Genomic DNA, 23420 nt, shown 5'->3' with positions numbered 1-23420 from the left:
TAAAATTCAAGAAGATTGTTTAATATCACTCTGGTTTACAGAAAGCGACTCTTCCTACGTCAAACAAGGATATTTGAAATGAAAATACGAACTGTGACTTGAAATACATGATAGTTTCTAGAAGATGATAATAACTGATAATTACTAACCTTTTTGTTTTCTAGACTGTTATCGGATTCTCTTCGATAAATCTGAATGGCTCTCTCAAATGGCTGAGATACAAACAAATGTCTGAAGAACATGAAATAGGAGAGGACATTTATTATCGTGAGTCATGTCATGTATAGATTGCTCTTTATTCCGCTCTTTATACACCATTCCAATTAATGATCTATCTTGCAGTGGCCAGATAGAGCGACTATGACGAAGAAATGTCACGTAGTTAAAGTGAGAGAAAAGTACATTCCAAAAACCTCCTTTTCGGTTACTTCATTACTGCAGGCTTTAAAAAGAAATCAGCATCTTAGCATCAACTTTCACTTTACATTTGACTATTTTGTTTACACACGTGCAAGTTTAAAGATCGACGGCTCGGTCGAGCAAAGTAGACTGCTCTTTATCGTATTTCTCTCTCACCATTTCGATTAAAGGTCCATCTTGCAATTCAGCGACTATGACGAAGAAATTGTAGTTAAAGTGAGGAAAAAACAACAACAATATAATTAAAAAAGATCCTTTCGGTTACTTAATAACTGAAGGCTTAAAAAAGTCAGCATCCTAACATCAACTTTCACTTTACACTGGTTATTTTGTTTGCTTTTTGCGTTGTGTGTATGTTTGAATCACACACTACACTGATGTGATTGTGAAATAATAATGTGTATGTGTAAATATTCACAAATACATAGTACAGAAGTATTACATTATTCTTTCTCCGTTTCTGCGATTTCCTTCGTGAACCTACTCCGACAGTGAGAAAGTTTGTGTCCATTTAATTAAAACACAGACGTATTAGGCAAACTCGCATGAATCTTCTTGATTAAAACAGATTCACAATAATGATAGTCAAAGAAATAAAAGACTGGCACAGTCTGTACATGAAGACATCATTGTGTTGTAACGCTGTAACCATTCTGGTGCCTACTCCTTACCGTCCATCTCTAGACAGCTGAATCCCATTAGGTTCGAAAAGAGCTTCATTAACATCCCTACAAGATGTGACGTCACAGAAGAAGACGCCACCAGTTCGAATCCTCAGGAATTGTTCTAAAGTCCGAATAGCCGGGTTTAGACTCCTGCCGTCGTTGGTGAAATAGAATTCGTTCGGTCCGACGGCTACTACGTCATTCATACTGTATGGAAAATCATGAAAATAATTTTGTTTTAATGTCGCCTCGATAGATATTGCCTTTCTTTTCTTTCCTGTGTGTGTTTTTTTTTTACTGTTAAACATGTCTGATTCAGTTGTCACATACTTAGATCTTCCTCACGACGAAAACGTTTCTTGTATTACGTTCGATCTAACTCGACAAAGCTTTCGTTGCTGTGCGTCAATACGCACCTAGACGATGGATACAATTGTCGTACCTGCACCACATTTCACTAGAGAAGAAAAAGGCAGTCGTGAAAATTGATAATTTGAAAGGAAAAACGTTTGCTTGGTCCTTGGTAGCAAATCTCCAGCAAACGGTTCTTGTCGTATCAAGGATAAGATCTAGCAAACGGTTCTCGTCGTATCAAGGATAAGATCTAGCGAACGATTTTTGTCATATCAAGGATAAGATCTAGCGAACGATTTTTGTCATATCAAGGATAAGATCTTGCAAACGGTTCTTGTCATATCAAGGATAAGATCTAGCAAACGGTTCTTGTCATATCAAGGATAAGATCTAGCGAAGTTTGGATACCTTTTCATGCTGACGTCTTCCACGCGTCTCCTAAAAGCCAAAGTCCTGGTTTTCTTCTTAAACAGGAAGATATCCACAACATCCCGTGTTAACAGATGGTTGACCACAAACAGGTGTACCTCACCTGAGTATAAAAAAAAAATAATGATAGTTTTTCGTTGATTCTCCTTTTTTTTATAGGAATGGCTATGCACTTTATAATGGAAGTTCTTCTATTTTGCTAGGGACTAAATGCCTTGGAAGCCATAAAGGCGGACCAGTTAATGAGCCATTGGTGTGAAACACAACGATGTGGTCGGTTTCATTTTTTTTTTGTTCACTTTCAACGACAAGCTCTGAAAATACAAGAACTAAAACATTATTATATGGTCATTTTAGTGAATATAAATCATATTTCGAGCAATTATTCATGGCCTTTTATTAAAAATGAACATGTTCTACGAATGTATTTCGTAGGAAAATGTGTTACATTAATCGTCTTTTTTTACGTTTCTCTTTCTTTTCTGGTTTTAGGTTTTAAGCAGCCCCTTCTTTTACAAAAGTTACGTTTCATTCGACTATAATGATGGTACTATCTTAATAATCCCCCTTTTGAATAACGGACAATATATTTCACTCTCTCTACTTATTTAGGATTTTGTTTTTTAATTTCTTCACTATCTTAGTGAATATCTATAAAGGTAAATAAAAGACAACAGGATAAACGATTCTTTCATCATAAATGGAATTCATTGTTCATTGTTTCACCTTGTTAACTCGGGTATTTGAGGAAATGGAAGTTTTCAGCTTGTTCGTAGACTTCTCTTTACACTGAAATGATACGAGTTTCTTCTGATCAATTCGAGTGCTAAATCTAATTTTAGATAAAAAATTTGTCACACTGTACCGCTCTCTTTGTCTTCGTAGGAGCTTATCCCGTGCGGATAAAGATGATTGGGGTCATAGTTTCCTGTGATCTTGAGCTCGGTAACCTTACGAGAAGGACCGAGAAAATCGAAGCTGTAGATATGACCTGGTTGGCTCTGCTCTGTCCTTTCCTTTAACGTGAGGTAACCCTGCAAGATGATGTAGAAGTCTAGCAATAATTGACAGTAAGTTAACTCTTCATGAATACGTATCTGCGGGTGCTGTTCGTTATTCCGAAGGTTCGTTATTCCGAAGTTTCGTTAATCCGAAAATGAAATTCGGAATAATGAACCTTCGGAATCACGAATCTTCGGACTAGAGAGCCTTCGGAATAACGAACCTTCGGAATAACGAGCTGTAACCGTATCTGCTACCAACGTTGGACGAAAAGCAAGAGTGATACATTGCAAGGGCGGGATGAAAGGACCTCTGGTTCAAGTTTTACACAGAGAGCTTCTTCACTTTCTTCAGGAAAATGTCTGATTTGGAAATTCTTTTATTAGGTAAATTTGTGTACACTTTGCATGGACTCATTGCCTTTCAGTTATGTCATAACTAGTTGTCCAAGAGCTTACATAATGAAGTATTCCTTCTATAGCTGGATTGTTTATTGGTATTGTATTGCATTGGTACACAGTATACTTATCATTTATGACTTTTTCGCTATCAATGGGTGATCCAACGGTTTTTTCTCCTTTTTTTTTTGAGAGAGAGAGAGAGTACATTAACTATGTGAGTATCACACATTATATTCACGGGACATGCAAAACTTTGCACAAATTGTAAACTGAACGCTAAATCACATAATCATATCAATTCATCATAAATCCAATCTTTTGATAACGGTAAAAATGTAGTCAGAAGAAATGGAGGTGGAAGAGGACAGTATGATCATGAAAGAAAAAATATTATGGAAATAACAGTACTAAAGATTATCATAGCATTATTGTTACTCCGACTAAGGAAAGAATTGAGTCACGGTGCGCTTTCTATGCATAACTTACCGAGGATATCAAGGCCTGACCATCTGAGAGTAATTCTATATCCTCCGAGCCATTAGCTGTAAAATAAACCAAATGTCGAATGTCATCATTAGCGTAGGCCTATTGCCATGCATGTTTTGTTTTCATTCATTAATCGATTTGGAATGTCTCTTCTTTCGTCTTCATAGAAAGATGCCCAATAGTAATGTGCTACTCCTAAAGAGATTACATAATATGAGAACCTCTTTGGTTACTTTATAGAAATTCTACAGACATCTTACCTGATTGTATGTGTGTTTTGTTATTGTTGATCGTTTCACACTTTCTGTGTATTCGATTTCTTGTATTCACAACGGCTTTTTAAAACTCTAGCATGAGTGAGGATGAAATTAGCAAAAGCATTTAAAAGTTTTATTTAGTGATATTCTTGCAATACGCCTCCATCTATGAGTACCGCACGCATTCTTTAATCAACATGAGTCCCGTATATATTTACAGACATTCCTACATAAGAATGATTTTTTGTTGGTCGTTAAGCAGCAGATGTTAAAACAGTCAATGAAAGCATCACTGTGTCTTCCTTGCTCCCTTCCATGACCAGCCATCTCTTTCTCTCTTGAAGTGATGTTATTATCATTTCGCTTAAGCTATGACTGTTATACTCACTTATTCCCTGAATGATATGGCATTCCCCGGGCTTATGGTTGTAAATATACACGTGGAAACCGAGTGTTCTTCTGCAAAGCAAAAAACAGTGATAGGCCTAATTCAGCGTGAACGTGAACTTACTTTTTCGAAGTAAAAAAAAAACCAAACAAACAAAACAAACCAAAAAAAAAAGGAAGCAAAATCGCACACACACACAAACAAACAAACGAACCCCACATTAAGGAAAATAAGACATTTTATGCATTTGACACACGATGGCTGCAATGTTTGTACATTAGGTTCATGTATTGTGTATTGCTATTGACCCTAAGTGGCAACAAGATGAAACAGCGAGAAAGCATATCACAAAAAGACAGCATTACCTCGTCTCTCAGCCTTTGCTGTTTGGACTTTGATCTTCTCTTTAAGACAGTTAATAGTCGATGCTGATAGCACATCGTTGCCCCTTTGCAAAGCAAAGATGTTACCACGATTCGTATTTGTGACATTGCAGCTACCAACCTTAGGATCGTTTTGGGCTCAGTAAATCTTAATAAATCTTACCCTGTCATAATATGAAGGTTCTCTTATAAGACGTAACTGAAAAATAATTGCTCACGTTCCACTGTGATCAGCGAAAGCGGAGATTCAGTGTATGACAAACGAATTGGTCCCCTTCACAGACCATGCTATTTTTACGCTGCTTTGGTAAAGTACATATCTTTACATGCATAACAATGTGACAATGAGTGAGCGAGACATGTACATTTGAATAGTAGGCCTACATACGCCGGCGCATCACTCGGTCAATGAGTCTGATCCAATCAACTTACATAATGATAAACAGATGCTGAAAGCACACTGCCAGAACACCCAAAGCGATGACTCGTCCCCACATCTTTCCCACCTCGTTCTCTGACAGTCACGAAGACAGTTCCTCCTGAAGACAACTACCAGCCTGATTCCACACCACTTGGTCGTGAGGTTTGTGAAGATCTTCTCGGTGTGCTGTCGAATTCGCGAACACATACAACAAGCAAATAATCAAACAGGAACCCAAGTGGTCTTCCCTTTGGCGTCACTAATGAAGGACCTATGCAATGCAAATGCATTTTGACTTGGGTTGACTTATAATACTCTAAACATCCCTTTTGTGGCAAAAAAGAAAAGAAAAAGAAAAGGAAAAGAATAATCTTCTGATTACCAGTTACTCAGATTCTATGCCCACAATAAACCTCTCTAAATCATGATCCGTGGATGACAATCCCATCATCTATTCTGTCAATCACTGAAGTACTCCGTTCTGATATGAATAACAAAAGTCATTGGAATGCAGCTTCCCTTAGACTGAGCATATCTTGCATACAATGTCTTTTGTTGATCATATCAGTATAGACCTGTTACTACAGTAACATGAAGCCGTGCAAGTTATGTTCAGGACAGGGAAAGCTTGTTTGTACAGTATTATGTTTTCTAAAATGAAGAATGCCAAGACGTATTTCTCCTTGTGCTATCGTAATTATAGCAATGACTCAACATGCTCAGTATGGAGAAAAATGACTGTTGTACTGAGTAATAATGACTGAGTACTCCAAGCCCAAACTTCAAATATCATTGAAGATTGAAACTTATAATATTTTCCTAAGAATTGTTTCCAGCCATGCTTTTCCTGCTGACCCTGTAAAATTATCAATAATGCGAATGACTAATTTTGTCACAACCAAAATAAGATGACAAAGAATTACCTCTCTAGACTTATTTTGGTTGATGCAAAAGGAAATTCGCATTATTATACTACCAACCAGATGAATCTCTTTTCAGAACTGTAAAATTATTGTTTTGTTGAATGATTTTTGTCACTCCGAAGGTTCGTTATTCCGAACTACACACATTCTTTGTACCCAGATGTTCGTTAATCCGAAAATGAAATAATGTTCGTTGATCCGAACATCTGTGGAGTGATGGTTCGGTAAATCGAAAATTATGAAGTCTGTTGTTTCGAAGGTTCGTTTATCCGAAAATGAAAAAAACAACAACCCCAAACAAGGTTCCTTATTCCGAAAATTCGCTATTCTGAAAGCGAAAAGAAGGCACGTACTAACGAACTTCCGGAATAACGAATCTTACTTCATTTTCGGATTGAGAACGTTCGAAATAGCGAACCTTGTTTAACTTTCGGACCCTTCGGAGTAACTAACTGTAACCGTTTTGTGTGAATCACCAAGGAGGTTCAAGAGATAGCTGGAGTCACAAAATTCTTATTCCCTTCGATCCCATATTAGATGCCGCCACACAAATACATTGTTTTTGGAGTATGTGTCAAACTGGAGCTACCATCAGGTTGGGATAGACAATGTATAAATGTATCATTGTCTCAGATGTCTCAGAGTAAAGGCCTATAAACATATAACAAGCATAGCAACAAAAACAAAGATGTCTTGACCTTTCACCAAATCTCTTGTTATATAAATCGATCGCCAATCACCTGAAATGTTTGATATGGTTTGTACCATAATTTCCTCTTGCATGGTCTAGAGGAACGCCTATTAGCCTTAATGAGCTTGTATAAAACTCAACCCAGCGATCTAAGCGAGGTTGATTGAGCAAGCTCGGCAAGACTTTTGACACGGGTGACCTACCAATGGGAGTACGAATTGGAGTGCATTGGCTGAAAGGCGTGGTCCCCATTCAAGTGAAAAGAAACAACCATTTCAAGTTGTATTCACACAAACGAACCAAGATTTTTCTTTTTAACGACATAGAATGCGAGTTCAAGCATTTCAAAGTGCCACATGTTTTGCGATATACCAAAGTAGAAAAAACAACAACAACAACAGAGAGGCGCAGTTGAAAATTATTTTCTTGTCTAACTAAGGTCTATGTCAGGCAATGTTCAACTCCTGTAGTACCACGTGGTACATTTTCTTTTTGTAAAAAAAGTCAAAAGAATGGGCAAAGAGAACAAAACAAGAGAGGAAAAAAGTGGGGCAGGTTGTAAAAACTGAAAAAAAAGTTTCAGTGCAGTTTATATTGAACACGGTGTTGAGTCTTTCTGTCGCTTGGGGGAAAAAACAACTTGATGTTCCACAAGTCTACCGATGAAAGGACGCCCTCAGTCTGTACCTCGTAGAAAATGCTTCATATCAACAGACTGTGATACCGATGTATACTCTCCAGAGGGCGTTGCGTGTGATCGTTCATCTTCGATAGAAACGTCCAGTGTGCTCGTATAAAGCCACCCTCTCGTCGCTAAATCCTCTTCCTGTCCACATGTTGTTAGCTTAGATGATAAGTCGTGAGTGAAACATCAAATTAGTAATTACTTTTATAATGTTTAACTGATTTATAGGCATTCTACCTTTTTACTGTTAACTTATTTTTACAACATCAGAGTATAACGGGAGATATTTTCATGGTTGAAATACTTTAATCATTAACTTCGCTGTATCTGCATGCTACTGGTTTGTTCCAGATCTTGTTGTCGAATTTAACATTATTGTCACCAAATGACATAAACCGAACAAAACGTTTTAAATCCACGAATGTTTATGTTAAATTCGAATGTGTTCATTCCGGCTTATTAAAAGGAAAAAAAAAACATTATTGCGTGTGCAAGTGGGATAAATTGCGGATGTGATAGTGTCAGTGTGATTGTTATTGCTAAGTATAATTCTCGAATAAAGGTTAAGTTTTCTGATATGTTTTTCGTAAGTCATTAAAAAATACTAATTTCAGATAATTTTGTGTGCAAGTTAATGAGAGACTTAAGATGAATGACATCGTCAATTCTATTTGTTTGCATATAGCGTATGTAATCATGGCAGATTATGTCAGTGTTGTAAAAGAATGCGAATATTCAAAACTCGTGAAGATTTCCCGAATATTTTAAAGGCTTATACAGACTTTTAATGTCATACTCCGTCAAGTACCCTGTTGAGAACATGGAGTGGCACTTCCCTCGGAATCATTACTCTCTTTATTTTCGTTATTGTGCCTCATTGGCGAAACGTTTGCCAAAGCTAAGATTACTACATTAGGATGGGAGAGAGGACCATCGAATTTATCGGTGCGCGAATGGACGGGCTTCAGAGCACTGCTCTAAACAACACCCGCGTCATTTTGAAGGTATCTATAGAGCGATCTGCGCGCGTCTATCTAATCAATAAAACCCTCCGGCACTTGGACTCCCATGAGCTATTGATCGAATCTAAACACTCGAGCTTTCCGCAACAGTAAATCTCCGGTAAGTCCTTTTCAAATCGATGACAAAACGCTGCCGATAAGTCTGAGGCGTAGTGAAAAGGGGCGGTCTAGCAACCAGGCGTTGTCAGGATCGCACAAGCCGGTGTGAAAAGCCCCCTATCTGTGGGGAGTACAATGGGAAACACGTCCAAAGAATGTCTATCCGAACAGCTCACATAGACTACTGTTTGGAAAACGTGCTAGAGCTTTGCTGCATTCGTAAACAACGTCTGTAAGAGGTAATATATGATGGATGCACCAGACGAAATGAATGGAAAAGTTTGAATCCAGAGAAAAGATTCAAAAATATTGATAGCGAATTTGTTTCGTACAAATTGAAGGGACTGCTTCACCAATGTCATAAAGCAACGGGAAGAGAGGAGGAAGGTGAGTGGAAATCTTCTGAGTACACATTTTGAAGTAGAGAAGGAGATATGGTATGCTTTATCACACATTGAACTTTATTTGTATTACAGATAATCATGATCCTTATGACGATCCATTCTAAACATAAAACTCATATAACACGTATGTCCGTAATAGAAACGATATGTGGAGCCAATGTGATATTCCTGGTCTGTATGAACCTTTATGTGCCATGTCCGGTTCTGACGATATATTTACAGTTGTATGCAGTGTATAGAATGTATAAATATCATACAATTCATGAGGGCATATAGTTCGGCATAACTGATCCTTCTTCTTCTTCTATATGTTAATGTCCAACATCCCTAAGTAGGGGCCAACCGGACAGGGGGTGCGCTGGTGTTAATTGCGCGGAGAGAGAAGTTTAGATACTATAGTTGCTTTGTTCTTGGATGTATAATGGAGGTTTGCTGTGTTGATGGAGTCCTTGTTTGTGATGCCGATGACTGCCGGTGGGAGTGCGATCTGCAAAGAATAACTCGAATGACCCAAATTTTGTGCACAAATCAAAGAGTATATAGGATCTGGAAGGAGTACACGCTGAAAAAAAAAAACCCTCTGGATTGAGTATACCACAAATGCAAAGTACAGTTAATTTGTTATTTCTTTTCCCGAAAGAAACATGTCCAGTATGTAGGTCACATAATAACATATAATTTTTGCATAATGAGGCCTACCTGTATTTAATGAAGGAGGATGTAAACTACATATTCACTGTCATTGTTAGAATATCTTATTTTTGTCGCATGTACATAATAGTGTAGCTCCCGTCCCGGTGATTTCATTTTGTGAATGTTACAGTGAAGTTATTAGAATCCACACCAACTTCTGGATGACCAGTCACATGTAGTTTATTTTCCTTTTTACCTCCACCAAAGATGCCTTTTAAGAGTATACGAAATAGGTGTTTTCTAGCAAACTGCTGTTTCTACGTCATATATTTATATTGATCTGTAGAATAGACACACGGCTTATCATATGATTGGGCTTAATGAGAATCAAACCTATGTGGATAACTATGCCAGATATCATCAGGCACGGGCAGGTTATATAGGTCACACTTCTGTACGGTATTATGTGGCTGCATAGTGTTTACCTCTTCGAAATTGTGGTACAGGGAATTCATGATTACACTTCTTCTTTTTCTTTTTCTTTTTCTTTTTCTTCTTCTTCCTCCTCCTCCTTCTCCTCTTCTTTTTCTTCGTCTTCTTTCTTTTTCTACAATTTGCACAGTCCACCACGAGTGGTGCATCAGCTTACTGGTAGGGTTAAGGTTAGGGATTTACTTCATGGGCTCTTTTTGTCCAGTTTCTTTTTGTTCTGTTCGAGGCTATAATATCTCGAAATAGTATTGCCACACTATGGGCATTAAAAGTATGACTACGAAGAATATTCCATTTTTTTCGTAATTGACAATAATGTGATTTTGTACCTCAGTGTCTTGGCCCTATAGGTATGTACAAATTCTCATTGCGACCCGGGAATCTATCTCTATTTTGTAATGGACGATCTGACATCACATCAGACTCAAATCTATTGAAAATACAATTTTTGACTATGTTTCAATCATTGATATATACCTGTACATTTGTATAACTAGGGCCACGCCAATTTCAGTGTTGGGTTATTCAGTTGCTTTCGTAATATTTTAAGATTGTTATCTTCACGAAAAAAAAACTTACCTTATTGATGTTCTCGAACATTTTCTAACGTATGTCTGTGCTTCTTAGTTATAAGATAGAGGCTCCAAACAGAATGTGCATAATCATATTTAAGATCCCACAATAGTAAACCCAAACGGTAAACTTATAACCCTCATCTCTCCAACAATCCTTCTATGCTATATGGAATATTTACATAGGTCGTATTAACCTATTGGTGACTATATCGAATGACAAATACAGTAAAACATATCCACCTATTTATGTTCTGTACTCGCTAAGGGAGCTCGCGTGCAATCGACGCGTAAACATATGACTGACATTTTTCAGTCACATATCGATTTACAAACCCCCTTTCGTTCAAGTGTAGGATGTTAGTACAGAGTCATGAACTTCACCTTTGACCCTTTTCCGCCTACCCCCATCCGTGTACTAAGCCATGATGATATATTCAGCCCCTTGTAGGTTGGTCGGCAGTCTAAGGCTGGATGAAATACAGCGCGAAGGAACTAGTGGATGTCAATTTACTGGATAACATCCGTAGTGTTTCAAGCCTTTATTTCCCTAACATATATACAGAGTACTCGTTGCATTTTTAAACGGAAGTCGTGACCCCTTTTGCTGAGTGCCCCCCCCCCCACTTATACTCTATGTAAATGAAATATGAAGTCACAGGAAAGAGAAATTCGTAGGCATATAGGCCTACATATGACATTATCATCTTGTACGTCAGCACAAACTTTTCCACTTGACACCTCAATTTATACGTTCACTTTTATGGAAAACTAGTAATGCATAATATAGTATGTATGTGTTATCAGTGTGCATTTAATGACATATCGTGATAGCAAATAAATGACACATTTGATCTTTGCCTGTGTACTGGGAAACTTCACTATCAATTCTTTCTGAGAAATGATAGTACTGTAAACGTCATCGTGTAGTTGAAGAATAAAGCTAGATTCAATATGGGGATGAATTCATATCGACGTAACTATACCAGCAGTAATTTGATGCCAATCCAATCATAGGAGTAAAAGCATCTAAATATTTATACTAATTACTCAAGCAGTTGCCCTATATCACAGTATTGATTTAAAAATTACCATAAAAATGGTAGTTGTTGGTACATGTATACTATTATGTAGACCTACTATAAGAAGCTCTGTCCCTATCACACTTGGACATGTTGGGGGTGTAATCTAAATGATTTCACGCCATCAGTGACGATTAGGGTGATGTGTTGCAGTGTCCAGATGGCATAAATGGTGACGTTCAAGTGTATCCTAGCAATAACATTAATGTAACAGCAAACTAAGACATGGGTTTCTGACCAACCAGCCCACGAAAGAAGGGGACAATTAAACACGAATTTCCTGAAAATGCATAGTAAAGAACTTACAATAATTGTCATGACTGCAACAAAGGATATTCCTAGATTGTTTGCAAAGTACACCAAACTGGTCAACCTTTTCTTTTGAAAAATGCTTTATATTTTGGCTTCCTTAATGAATGCAGTTATCGAGCCAGCACATAATAGGCAACAACTGGTCAGTTGCGAGTAATTCGCAGCTGCATTTTTACCTACAACAAACTTGACAAACCTATAACAAGCAAGTTTGTTTGAAAAATAGGATGGAAAATAGAGATAACGTACAAACTATGTATGTACCTGTAAACGCGGACAATGGACAAACAAACAGATAGACGTTTTCATACGCAGATATCCTTTGTTATTACGGATTATGTTAACCTAGCCTGGTTTTGATACCCTGATCATGACGAGTACTTAACAAATTAAGAAGAACAATCCCAGAATATAGACGTAAGAACCAAAGAGATCGCCCCAAACGAACTGTGAAAATATATAAAACACTGATTGTAATCACTAATATCCAATTGGAAAACGAATCCCAGCTATCCAACCCACCCCCAAAGAAGTTTGTCGTACTGATTAATTTTTTTAATCATTTCAGTTATCAACCATTTTCCCGTGTCGTAATGTATTGAACCATTATGCAACGTAACCTCTCTGTTCACTTCATGACGCGTTATAGGCAGTTTTGTTGGTAATTCGGAACATTCATACAGGTTACATTTCCTACCACATAACTTGTGGCATAAGGCGACGAATTCTTAATTAAAAATGCTGAGACAGAATCACCAGGAGTATTTGTACGTGGATATGACACTGAAGGGGTTACTTCATGTGTGATTTCTGACTAATACTATAAGCAGTACCTGATTTCATCAGTGTATGTGGCCCTCCCTTTTATTGACTGAAGTAAGAAAGGGTGGGGTGGGGAGGAAACTGAAACAGAACTTGGCGGATTGTAATCTTTCCATAATAAATCAAATTACAAGATCCTCTCTTAATTCTTTGTTCCAACCTGAAGGTGGTGTCAGTTAATTTTGACGCATCTTTTTGTCTGATATACTTACAAAAAATCATTCTGCGGATAGAAAGTTAGTAGGAATAGAGAGAGCCAACAAAGGGAGTAATTGAAAGAAAATAAAGCCGGTTTTTTTTTTAATATTAATAAAATTACGTTTGGTAATCCAGATAGCATGCAGACTCTGAATGTAGTCTGCTATAACAAATCGGATATAAGAGATGGGTTTTTCTATGAAGATAATTTACTATCCACAGTCAAACGACTGTTACAATAGTTATCACAGAATTCTCTATTTGTTAATTTTCCCCGTTGATTGGTTAATCTCATACGATACATTTCTTCACACAGCCAGGGCATGATCGAAACTTCAAAAGTAGTATAAATGAAGAAATGTTGTTAAAGGAGTCATTGTTCACATATTTGAAGGATTATTATCTGTTCACAATGTCGTATTGATCTTACCAATTGTCATCACACACAGCCCTATAACCACACATTTAGCCCCGGGCGTTACTCGATGGAGCAGTAAAGTGAATCGAAAATTGGGACTAATTCCTTCGTCATGAACTGCGGAATGGCCCAACGGCCGGCAGTCTTTTCAGAATGTCAACTTTTTTTTCTTCTAATTACAATTTCAGTAGTACTTCGTAATGCAATGTAATATATATATATATAAATAAAGTATATATATATATATATATATATATATATACATATATATATATATATATATATATATATATATATGGTGTATGTTATGACAAGGAAGATGTGCATGACGCATCTTGTTCAATGGGATTATTGTGATGAAGTTGCCCATCGTTTGGCTTTGTTAAAAACAAGCGATGCTGATTACAGCCTCGTGTATAGTCGATGAAATCAATAGTATCTCTTGGATGATTTAAGTAACAATTAGACGAAAAGAATGCATAGACACCGATAAGTGCGTGGGAAGCTGTCCTTGAAGAGAGAGATAAATGATATCAGTATAGATAGTTTCAGGATTTGAGATTGGAAGTTATAGGGTGAGAGATAAACAATTTCGGTACTATTATCGAGTTGATGCTGGAAACAGCCGGGCGAGAAGTGTATATAGAGCGTTACCTACAATGTAGATCTTCCTTCTTGACGATACTCTCAAATCTATATAGCATCGCTGGTAGAATAAATAAAACCGACACAATTATGACGTTAAGAGGACGATGTAAAAGGATGGCAGCCTCTGTGTTTGCTTCTTTGTGTGATTTATTGTAAGGTACTGTCACCATAGGGAGACATGGGTGATCGGATTGATATGATCTTAATTCGCTGCTCACTGCGGTACATTCGAGAACTGTGCATACAACCCGTCAGTCACAATAAAATTGTCAGCGAATAATTATGAATGTGTATCAAAGCGCACGATCGTCGGTAACTGTCGACACCAGTTGAGATTTTTTGGATGTGTGTGTGTAGGGTTACTTACATAGAGATCAGCGATACGGGGATTCTTGAATAATTCGAACCGGGTTAATCACCCTTCGCCACCCATGGTGTCTCCATGCTGGGTCTCCATGCTGGGTCTTTGAAATAATAATGTTGGCAAGTAGAAAAACATTTAAACAAACCACTTGTGCATTTTCAACATAAGTTCTGTTTTGTATTGCATTGATTTGCTTTGTACGATACACTCTCTCGAACAGTCATGGTTATGTTTTGTTCATGTCACACATCAGACAGAGCGTTCCTTCCTCTAAAACTGTATGATTTTCTTTCCTTTATCACAAGACTTTATATTGAGTGCTCTATTTTCTACATTATTTTCCAGGAAGCCAGTATGTTGCTGAACAATGAAGTCATGTCGACGGCAAACGTCGGTTCCAAGAAAGGCTACTTCGCCACTTTCTTCATTCCACCCGCTGCTGACGACGAGTGTGTCTTCCAGGACATTGTCAAGTCCGAGAAGGATTGGCGTCCAGGAACCTCACTCAGCCATCACACGTCAGGCTCCTCTGTCCGTAGCTCCAGGTCACCGTCGCGCATCCGCAAAAATCGCGGTCAGGTGTTTCTCAGCGATGCCGCCAAGGGACCTAATCACGAGCTTGGTAACCCCGAACGAGATCGTGCCAGTACGGCGCGGAGTTCGAAAGCATTATCGATCATGTCGCTTGATTTCTCGGAATCGTCTCAACCTCCACCACCATCGCGATCTGTTTCTCGGCAACACTCACTGCCTGGAAGACGACCTGGGTACCCTATCAAGTACGCATTCGACCAGAACAAGGCATTCGCGACAAGCAAGGACAGGACGCAGAAAACCTGTGAGGTTATCAAAGATTCCAGTCGTGGAAGCGGCGGTTCCGCTCAGGAAAGGACGTGCAGACCATACAGTGTCTATACTGTGTGTCACAAGAGAGACAACATAGCAATCAGTCCTTATGGTGAACCGAACTTGAAAGGAGCGGCAGGGAGATATCGTGAGCAATATAAACATCTCACCAATTCATATCCATTTCCAGACGACGCAGAGAAGGCGTCCAGAGACTATGTCTTCCAGAAGTTCTTTGAAAACTTGACGCTTCGTGCTTCCCTTACCACCAAGAGTCCCATTGGTGTTCTGAAGAGACCTCCGCCAAAGCCTGTGCGGACACCGAGAAGTACGGTGGACTCCAAGATTACAAAACTTCACAAACAGGCCCAGGATAGAATGGAAATGGTGCAGAAAGACTTGCCCGACCACGGGGAGACCAAGACTGAGGGATCGCGGAGGGGCGTGGAGTATGTCATTGCCATGGAAATGTCGCAAAATCTCGAGAAGTATCGGCTGAAGCGATCATATAGCTTCCCGAGTATGCCAACAGTAGCAGTGGCTGCCGCCACCACCACTCGCCTAGACGCCCCTCGGTTGAGAACTCAGTCTGTCAACTATCTGACAATCGGTGAATCGTGCATCAAGGGAGGTATCGATTCTAACGTCTATGATCCAGAGAGGAAGGATCGAGCACCGATTAAAGTCATCGAAAGGAAACCTCGTGTGCGGTCCCCACTCCTCTCTAAACTTTCCCGGGATCGCTTCCTGCCCGAAGCCATCCGACGCCGCGAGTTGGAAAAGCAAGAAAGTCTGGCCGGGCTGCGAATCGGCAATGCTGGGGCAAACACCCCTGTGACGGACTGGAAATCAGAAACAACGAGACGACCCAAGTCAACAATGACCACAACCACTAAAATGCTGCTTGAATCGCATGCTTCAGAATCATCGGAAGGTGACCTGGATGATGAGGACATTTACCAACTCGAGAATGAAGATGACAATGGGCTGAAAAGTGAAAGCGAAGCCCCTGTTGTCGAATCAGACAGCCGGGAAGAAGCAAGTTACGTAGAAGATGTAAAAATCGACTCTGTCTCCCTAAACTCTGACCCGAATACCTCACAGGTCCAGGTAGATAGAGAATCCCATGAAAACAATGAGACGACTCAAGAGGGCGTCCCTAAATGTGAATGCGACTGCATCCAAACTCGAGGGAACGACGACGTATCCGCGGGAGAATCTCATTCGCCGTCCGTGTCAGAAACTGAACACGGAGCAGACTTGGGGTCCACTGTGGTCCAAGAGAATTCACCAGACCCGAATGAGTCTGACCCAACTCAGCTCCGGGACTGTAGCCCTGAACAAAATCTAGAAAGTGCCAGCAATACTGACATTACTATGCCACTGAATCTCGCTGATGACACTATACAGTAAACTACTCATGAAAAAGACAATCGAATGTAAACAGCGTGTTTACACTTGACTCACTTATGATGAAAGGAAATACATGTAGGCCTACATGAGAGGGTGACTTTAATCCGTCCGTTTTGATTTAACGCCTTGATCAATCTGCTATTGATTAGATTGAGGTCTTTGTATCGTTGTAATAAATGAAAATGAAGATGTAACGGCTTCTGGTTTGTTCATAGTAACTATAAAATAGGCCCATTTCATAATAGGCCTATCCCAATGGTAAACTTGTAGGGACATGAATGATGATTACCAAGTTGTATAGATAGATAGATAGATATTGGTTTAATCAGGTCAAACAAATCGATGTACGTCATTTGGATCGAAACAATGTTATGCATATTAAACATATAGAAGAGAACCAATATGGGCCTTACTACATTAGCTACAAACACAATTTTATTTCAAAATTCTATTTTGAATTAAAGACTAATTGCACAATAAAAATTGGGACTGAAAATTGAATTAGCCGACGCTGAATTGGGATATCCATAAAAATTATCAATAATGTGAACGTATCTTAGCTTTAACATACAGTGTGTGTGATGTTATTGTTACAACATTATGAGCTTGCCGCACATTATTGTTATAGAACCATAGAATGGAGGGACCTGAAAAAAGAATGAGTATCATCGCAATAAAGAATAAGTTACGGTAACATACACTAGGTCTACGTACAATAGTAGATGGCATAATGAGTCTTCGTGTCCAGCGTTAAACAAACCTGCACAAACTCGCATTTGGAGGGACTGATGTGTGTATATATGTATGTATGTGTGTGTGTGTGTGTCTGTGTGTGTGTGCTTGCTGTAGTGGACACTCATCAACTGTGATATATTGACTTTAGTATGAGCGCAAAGAATATAGCTGTGACAAATTTATATACATGTATGTATAAACACACGCACATATATATATATATATATATATGTGTGTGTGTGTGTGTATGTGTGTATGTGTGTGTATGTGTGTGTGCGTGTGTGTGTGTGTGTGTGCTGTAGTGGACACTCATCAACTGTGATATATTGACTTTAGTATGAGCGCGAAGAATATAGCTGTGATAAATTTATATACATGTATGTATAAACACACACACATACACACACACACACACACACACACACACACACACACACACACATATATATATATATATATATATATATATACACACACTGTATATATTATATATCTTAATTTCATAATTGAATGAAGATTGATAGGTGCTGGCCTAATAAACTTCAACAAGTCATTATCAAATATCGTTTTAATACGTTTTGTTACAACGTCACTTTTATAGTTATTTTGATGCTTAATGTATTGATTAATGATTGATATCAATTTGGTAAAACTATTTTGTCATAGAATTATCACAGAGACTAGAAATAATCACCGTGAAATTGCAAACTTCATGTTACTAGCAGATCATCCTGCAACCGGAACTAGAATTTTAGAATGACATACCAAATCATCTTGCGCTAATAAGAACAACAACAAAACTTATTATAGCGCCTCAACTATGCAAGTCTGCATTTAGAGGGCAAATTATGATTGTACTCCTCCCTATAATGCTTAAGATCATCAAATAATTTCATGATAAACCTGTTGAGATGATTCAGTTACAAGAAGATAGGGTTATCAAGTTCATAAAATGATTTAGAACTTCTTCACAAATTGCTAAATCAGAGGTAAAGCAGCTGAACAGCACTTTTACACCGATAATTTCTATGCCGATAGCCCGGGGCAATTCAGGGCTACACAGATCTCTGCGACCATGATCAGATCTGCTCAAGGTTTTGCCGATGTGTCAAATTCATGATGAAAAGTCAGAATAACAAAGTTCATATCCCTTTACCTAGACTTTGTTAGACGTGCAATATAATAATATAAAATTACGCAAATCATAATTATTGTTAAAGTCTGATTAAAGATAGTTGAAGTCTGCCAGCAGAGATACGAAACGAGTTTATTTTTGCTTAACAGTTCCTGGAGTAGCGACTTTTGAAATTTTCAACAATTTGAGGATGTAGGTACGCATTATATTCTCGATAAATCGCTGATATACTAGATCCAAAACTGGTATTTGTGGGATTGTTCATTGGAATCCCAGTTGGCTGATCGGGCCACCAAGAGTTATTCTTTTTGTAAGTTTAGAGGTCTGACATAACTTTTAGTGGCCCAGGATCACCGGCCCCTGCTGATGTCGAGCCCCAATATCATGTTGGTCAAATCAAAGGAAACAAATATGACAAAATAAACATTGTCCTGAACTATTTGAATTTGAATTTGAATTTATTCATTTCATTTCCATTTCCATTTTACATTTACATTGCATTGTTGTTTACATATTGACACATGACATAAGGGGGAGAGAGGGGGAAGAAAAAGAAAGAAACAATGAAAGAAGGAGAAAAACTAAACAGTGGAATTAAAATGAATAGGTATTCCACATGAAAAATATACCATGTAAAAATTGATATAAGATTACCTTATAGGGTAAAATAGTGTCCAGATATCTGGTATAGGATTATGAAAAACTAATTACATCGTAACATATTTACTCAGAAGACTTAGTTTTAATTTGTATTTGAATGTTTTGAGGCTTGTGGTTTGTTGAAGAGAATAGGCTAAAGAATTCCATATTTTGGTCCAGTGAAAGCAAGTGTATTGTGTTTAAAGTTGGTTCTAATGAATGGCAGGTGGTAAGAAGAAGACTGCCGAGTGTAATAATTGTGCACTTCATAACAAAAAGTGACGAAATAACCTGTGGAAATTCAGAATCCTTCAAGCTGTACATAATGGATCCTAGATTCATAATATATATATCCTGTACTTAAAAAAAAAAAAAATTTCATAGAAGAGTTCATCAGTGTGAGAAGGTGATGTTGCAACAGAAATAATTCTCACTGCCCGTTTTTGGAGTAATAATAATTTATCCAAGTATAATTTTGCTGAGTTTCCCCAGGCAAGAACGCCATTATATTGAGGTAGGGTAGTACAAGGGTCGAGTATAGTATACGCAATATATTATTTGGAAATTTACCTAATGCATGTAAAGTCCATTCCAAGTGTTGAATGCGTCGAAGGTATATGGGCCTGTACCAGTATTGGTACAAAGTATGTACAAAGTAACTCAGGCCTAATGACGTAGACGCGTTTCAAAGCCAATCGTGCATTGATTTGTTTTCGCTTGGCTAGAGCAAGATAAATCCTCTTACAATGATTTCTGAAATTACCTTGTTTTGCTTGTGGTGGGAGTGGTCATGTGACGAGTCATGGTTTGAGAATTAACATACCAACACAGGCCGATCGACCAGTTTACACAATTTACACAAATTAAAGGGAATATTACCTCTCGAGATCTGGTAAGAAGATACAATTCCTTCCCAATACTGGTACAGGCCCATAAACCTTCGACGCATTCAACACTTGGAATGGACTATACATACATTGCGTGTCGTTATGTCAGGCACGGCTCAGGTAAATCTCGGGCAAGCTTGAGGGTTGTCGGGAATAGCATCTTTGTCATAAAGGCATGTACATTTGAATGCGTTGTTATACTGGTCTATAGCCATTGTAGCACAACGTGTCTTTTTGGTGAACCAAACATTTTTTTTTTCATTCTCTTATGACCGAATAGCTTTGATACGTTTTGAAGAATCTACAAGAACACAATCTTCACGTACAATGTTGAGCATAGATTTGAATGGAATCGGTCTTTCGATAAAATACATATAGATTTACGGAAGCAAAAGAAAAACTCACGTGATCAGACGAGCTGTCCTGAAGTTTCATTTTGAAGTTTTTCTGCGGCCATGTGGATGGTCCTTAATCGCATCGTTTTTACTAACGCTGCTGTCGCTGATACTCCTATCGACCTCTTGCGTCTACATTTTCCATACTGCATTGACCCACAACACTCTTCAATTAATCACTCATGTTCTCACCTTTCAACGCATCACATTCAGTTCGTATCGCTCCTTCTTCCATCACAGCAAACAGGTGGACGAGCACAATGTACCTCTCGCTGTCATCACACGCATTTCACCAAACAAACATATCAACCATATCATAGAAATAATAAGCCAGTTTGTAATTAGCTCATGTGTACATTTTCAAATGGCTTTTTTTTCTCCTCAGTTGGTTAGAAACTCCACTCGTTTTCAAAGCGATATATTGCATGAGCTTGCCCTGACTTTAATTCAGGGTTCCCCCTTGCATATGAGCAGAAAAAGGTCATTTGTCCTTACAGGGCATGTTATTTTGTCTATTCACAGAGATAAGCATTTAAGATCAATGCAATAATCATTCAAGTAATCTTTATAAAAGGTGTTTGCCAACACATCACCTGACTGCAAAAGTGGTACAGTATTTGGCAATATCAATAGAAAATGATTGTTGATTACATTCAACGCAAAATAGTGAAACAGATACTTTCCCAAGTGTTAATTGATATATCATTCTGGTCACTTGGTCTGTGCAAGTTCATTCTTTGAACATGACTGATAAATTCCATGAATTGTTACTCAGGCAAGCTTATGCATTTTGTCACTTTGAGAATGAGTGAAGTGCCTAACCAACTGAGAAAGAAAGAAAGAAAGCTCATCTGTATCCATGCGCACATGACCTAACTCCAAACTGGCTTATTATCGCCATATACTTGGCCTTAATGAACACTTTGTAAGCTGTCAGGTGGATGTGTTGGCAAGCACCTTTTATACAGATTACATGAATAATCATCACATCACAGATTACTATCTCAGTGAATCTAAAAAGCAACATGCCTGCTATCGCATGATATTTCTCCGCTGATGTGTAAAGTGGAACTACAAACTGAGTTAAAGAGGCCAACAGCTTGACTCAACCACAGCAACACATTCTGACAGCCTGCATAAGTTTCATGCCAACTTCACAAAGAAGAACCACACAAACATATTCAGTGGCTAATTTATAATTCCCTAAGGCACATTTCCTGAGGAGCTTTGCAATATGCTCTTTTTATTTTGAGATATGTTCACTGCAGTCACTATGGCAGCAGTGAAGATAATAATTATATACATAATCAGCATCTAAAATCAGTTTTGTGTGATTGTGATTGTTGTTGAGATTATTTTCCTGTAGTACATTGTAGAGCATGATATGCTGCATGTCTGAGCCTATTGTGTATTATGCATTTATGCCCCTGGCATTCAATCCCAGTCCCGGGTCCATGATGACTTCTGTTGATGTTCACAAGTCTTCAAATCACAACTCTATGAATTATTCGATTGAAACATGGATCTACATTTGTAATGCTTTTAATCATTTAACATTTACTTTTTCTGTTAGGTTTACCACCAGGCTCCTTACCTAAACCCCCCCCCCCAAAAAAAAAAAAAACTTATTCTTGCCTTTCATGTCATCAACAGAAAAGTTAGCTGGATACATCGTGGTATGAAAATAGCCAGGACAAGATAAACTAGCTCAAAATTGGCAAGACAGGTTTCATACAACACAAATCTACACCTTTAAGTTTCCTCTACTCTCAATCCTGAAACATTTTCCATGTGGCAACAACGATTGTATTGTCATATCTGAGGTACAGTGTATAGCATAGACTCCAACCCTAAGCATCTTAATGAAATGGGAGGATCAGGAGAATTGAGTAATAATAGATCTAGAGTGATAAGACATCCAAAAAGAACACATTTTTTATCAAACATTTCCAGAATTTATGATTTGTAGATCTATTCACATCAGCAAAAGTCAACATGTAATGGATGGCAGTTCCCCTAACACATGTTTAAAAACAAGTGTCTTCATCTACAGGAATGTAAAGTGTCTTTCATTTCCAGGAGCGTAATGGCCGTCTTCATGACAAACACAAACACACACACACGCACACACGCACACACACACGCGCGCACACACGCACGCACACACACACACACACAAACTTCTGAGCCCGCATGTATTATCAAGTGTATGTGTGTTTGTACATGATTGCATGTGAGTGTATTTTTGGTGTTTGGGATTGGTTTGCTCACATTTTGGATGTTCTAAATGGTCTACATATAACTTGAGACAGATCCCTTTGTTCGCATCCAAGGTACATGTATGTACTTGTTTTTCTCATCACCCAGTACACTGATTGCTGAGGAAAACATGCATATTCATAACAAGGAAAATTGTTTTGGGTGCAAAACATTGCAGGTCATATTTTATTTTTATTGTATTTTTTCTTCCTTTGTCATTTCACTGCACAAATGAATTCGTTTGTGCAAATGTACAATCCACACACAATTCAGTATCAACCAAAGTCGCTGCTACCCGCTGTCATTGTTTCTCAGGCAGTGTATCGCTGTGTCATCTCCTCAGTTTGCTCGAGGTCAGCGAACAGGTCACATACCAACATCAAATGTATATTTTCTTGAAAACATACCTCTTTTTTGTTTTACTTTAAAACTTCACAAGAAATAACGAGGGTGGTTTGGACTTCAAAATATTCAATAAATTACAGATATAAAACGCTGAACTCTCCTATATCTACAAATCTCTATGTAACCTTCTTGCAA

The 23420-nt window shown here is 38.2% G+C and overlaps 2 protein-coding genes across 2 annotated transcripts in view; one reads left to right on the top strand and one right to left on the bottom strand.

Moving 5' to 3' along the window:
* LOC139710824 (serum paraoxonase/arylesterase 2-like) overlaps positions 1 to 5282 on the bottom strand; it is a 7352-nt gene extending 2070 nt beyond the window's left edge. The window contains exons 1-7 of the mRNA XM_071622743.1: positions 5218 to 5282; positions 4403 to 4473; positions 3758 to 3813; positions 2734 to 2902; positions 1848 to 1971; positions 1092 to 1292; positions 150 to 231 (exon numbers count right to left, since the gene is read on the bottom strand). Of these exons, the coding sequence (XP_071478844.1) occupies positions 150 to 231; positions 1092 to 1292; positions 1848 to 1971; positions 2734 to 2902; positions 3758 to 3813; positions 4403 to 4473; positions 5218 to 5282 (768 nt within the window). The remainder of the gene's footprint in view (positions 1 to 149; positions 232 to 1091; positions 1293 to 1847; positions 1972 to 2733; positions 2903 to 3757; positions 3814 to 4402; positions 4474 to 5217) is intronic.
* A 9543-nt stretch (positions 5283 to 14825) lies between these two features.
* Positions 14826 to 16830, top strand: LOC139710823 (uncharacterized). The gene has a single exon (XM_071622742.1). It carries the CDS (start codon positions 14926 to 14928, stop codon positions 16828 to 16830), a length of 1905 nt encoding a protein of 634 aa, XP_071478843.1. The 5' UTR covers positions 14826 to 14925.
* The last annotated feature ends 6590 nt before the right edge of the window (positions 16831 to 23420 follow it).

This window comes from Diadema antillarum, unplaced genomic scaffold (assembly GCF_040938485.1).
Source record: "Diadema antillarum isolate AM-2024a unplaced genomic scaffold, OU_Dant_1.0 seq00001573_RagTag, whole genome shotgun sequence".
Taxonomy (NCBI): Eukaryota; Metazoa; Echinodermata; class Echinoidea; order Diadematoida; family Diadematidae; genus Diadema; species Diadema antillarum.
Note: the sequence above shows the minus strand (reverse complement) of the source record. Positions and strands in the feature narration are given on the sequence as shown.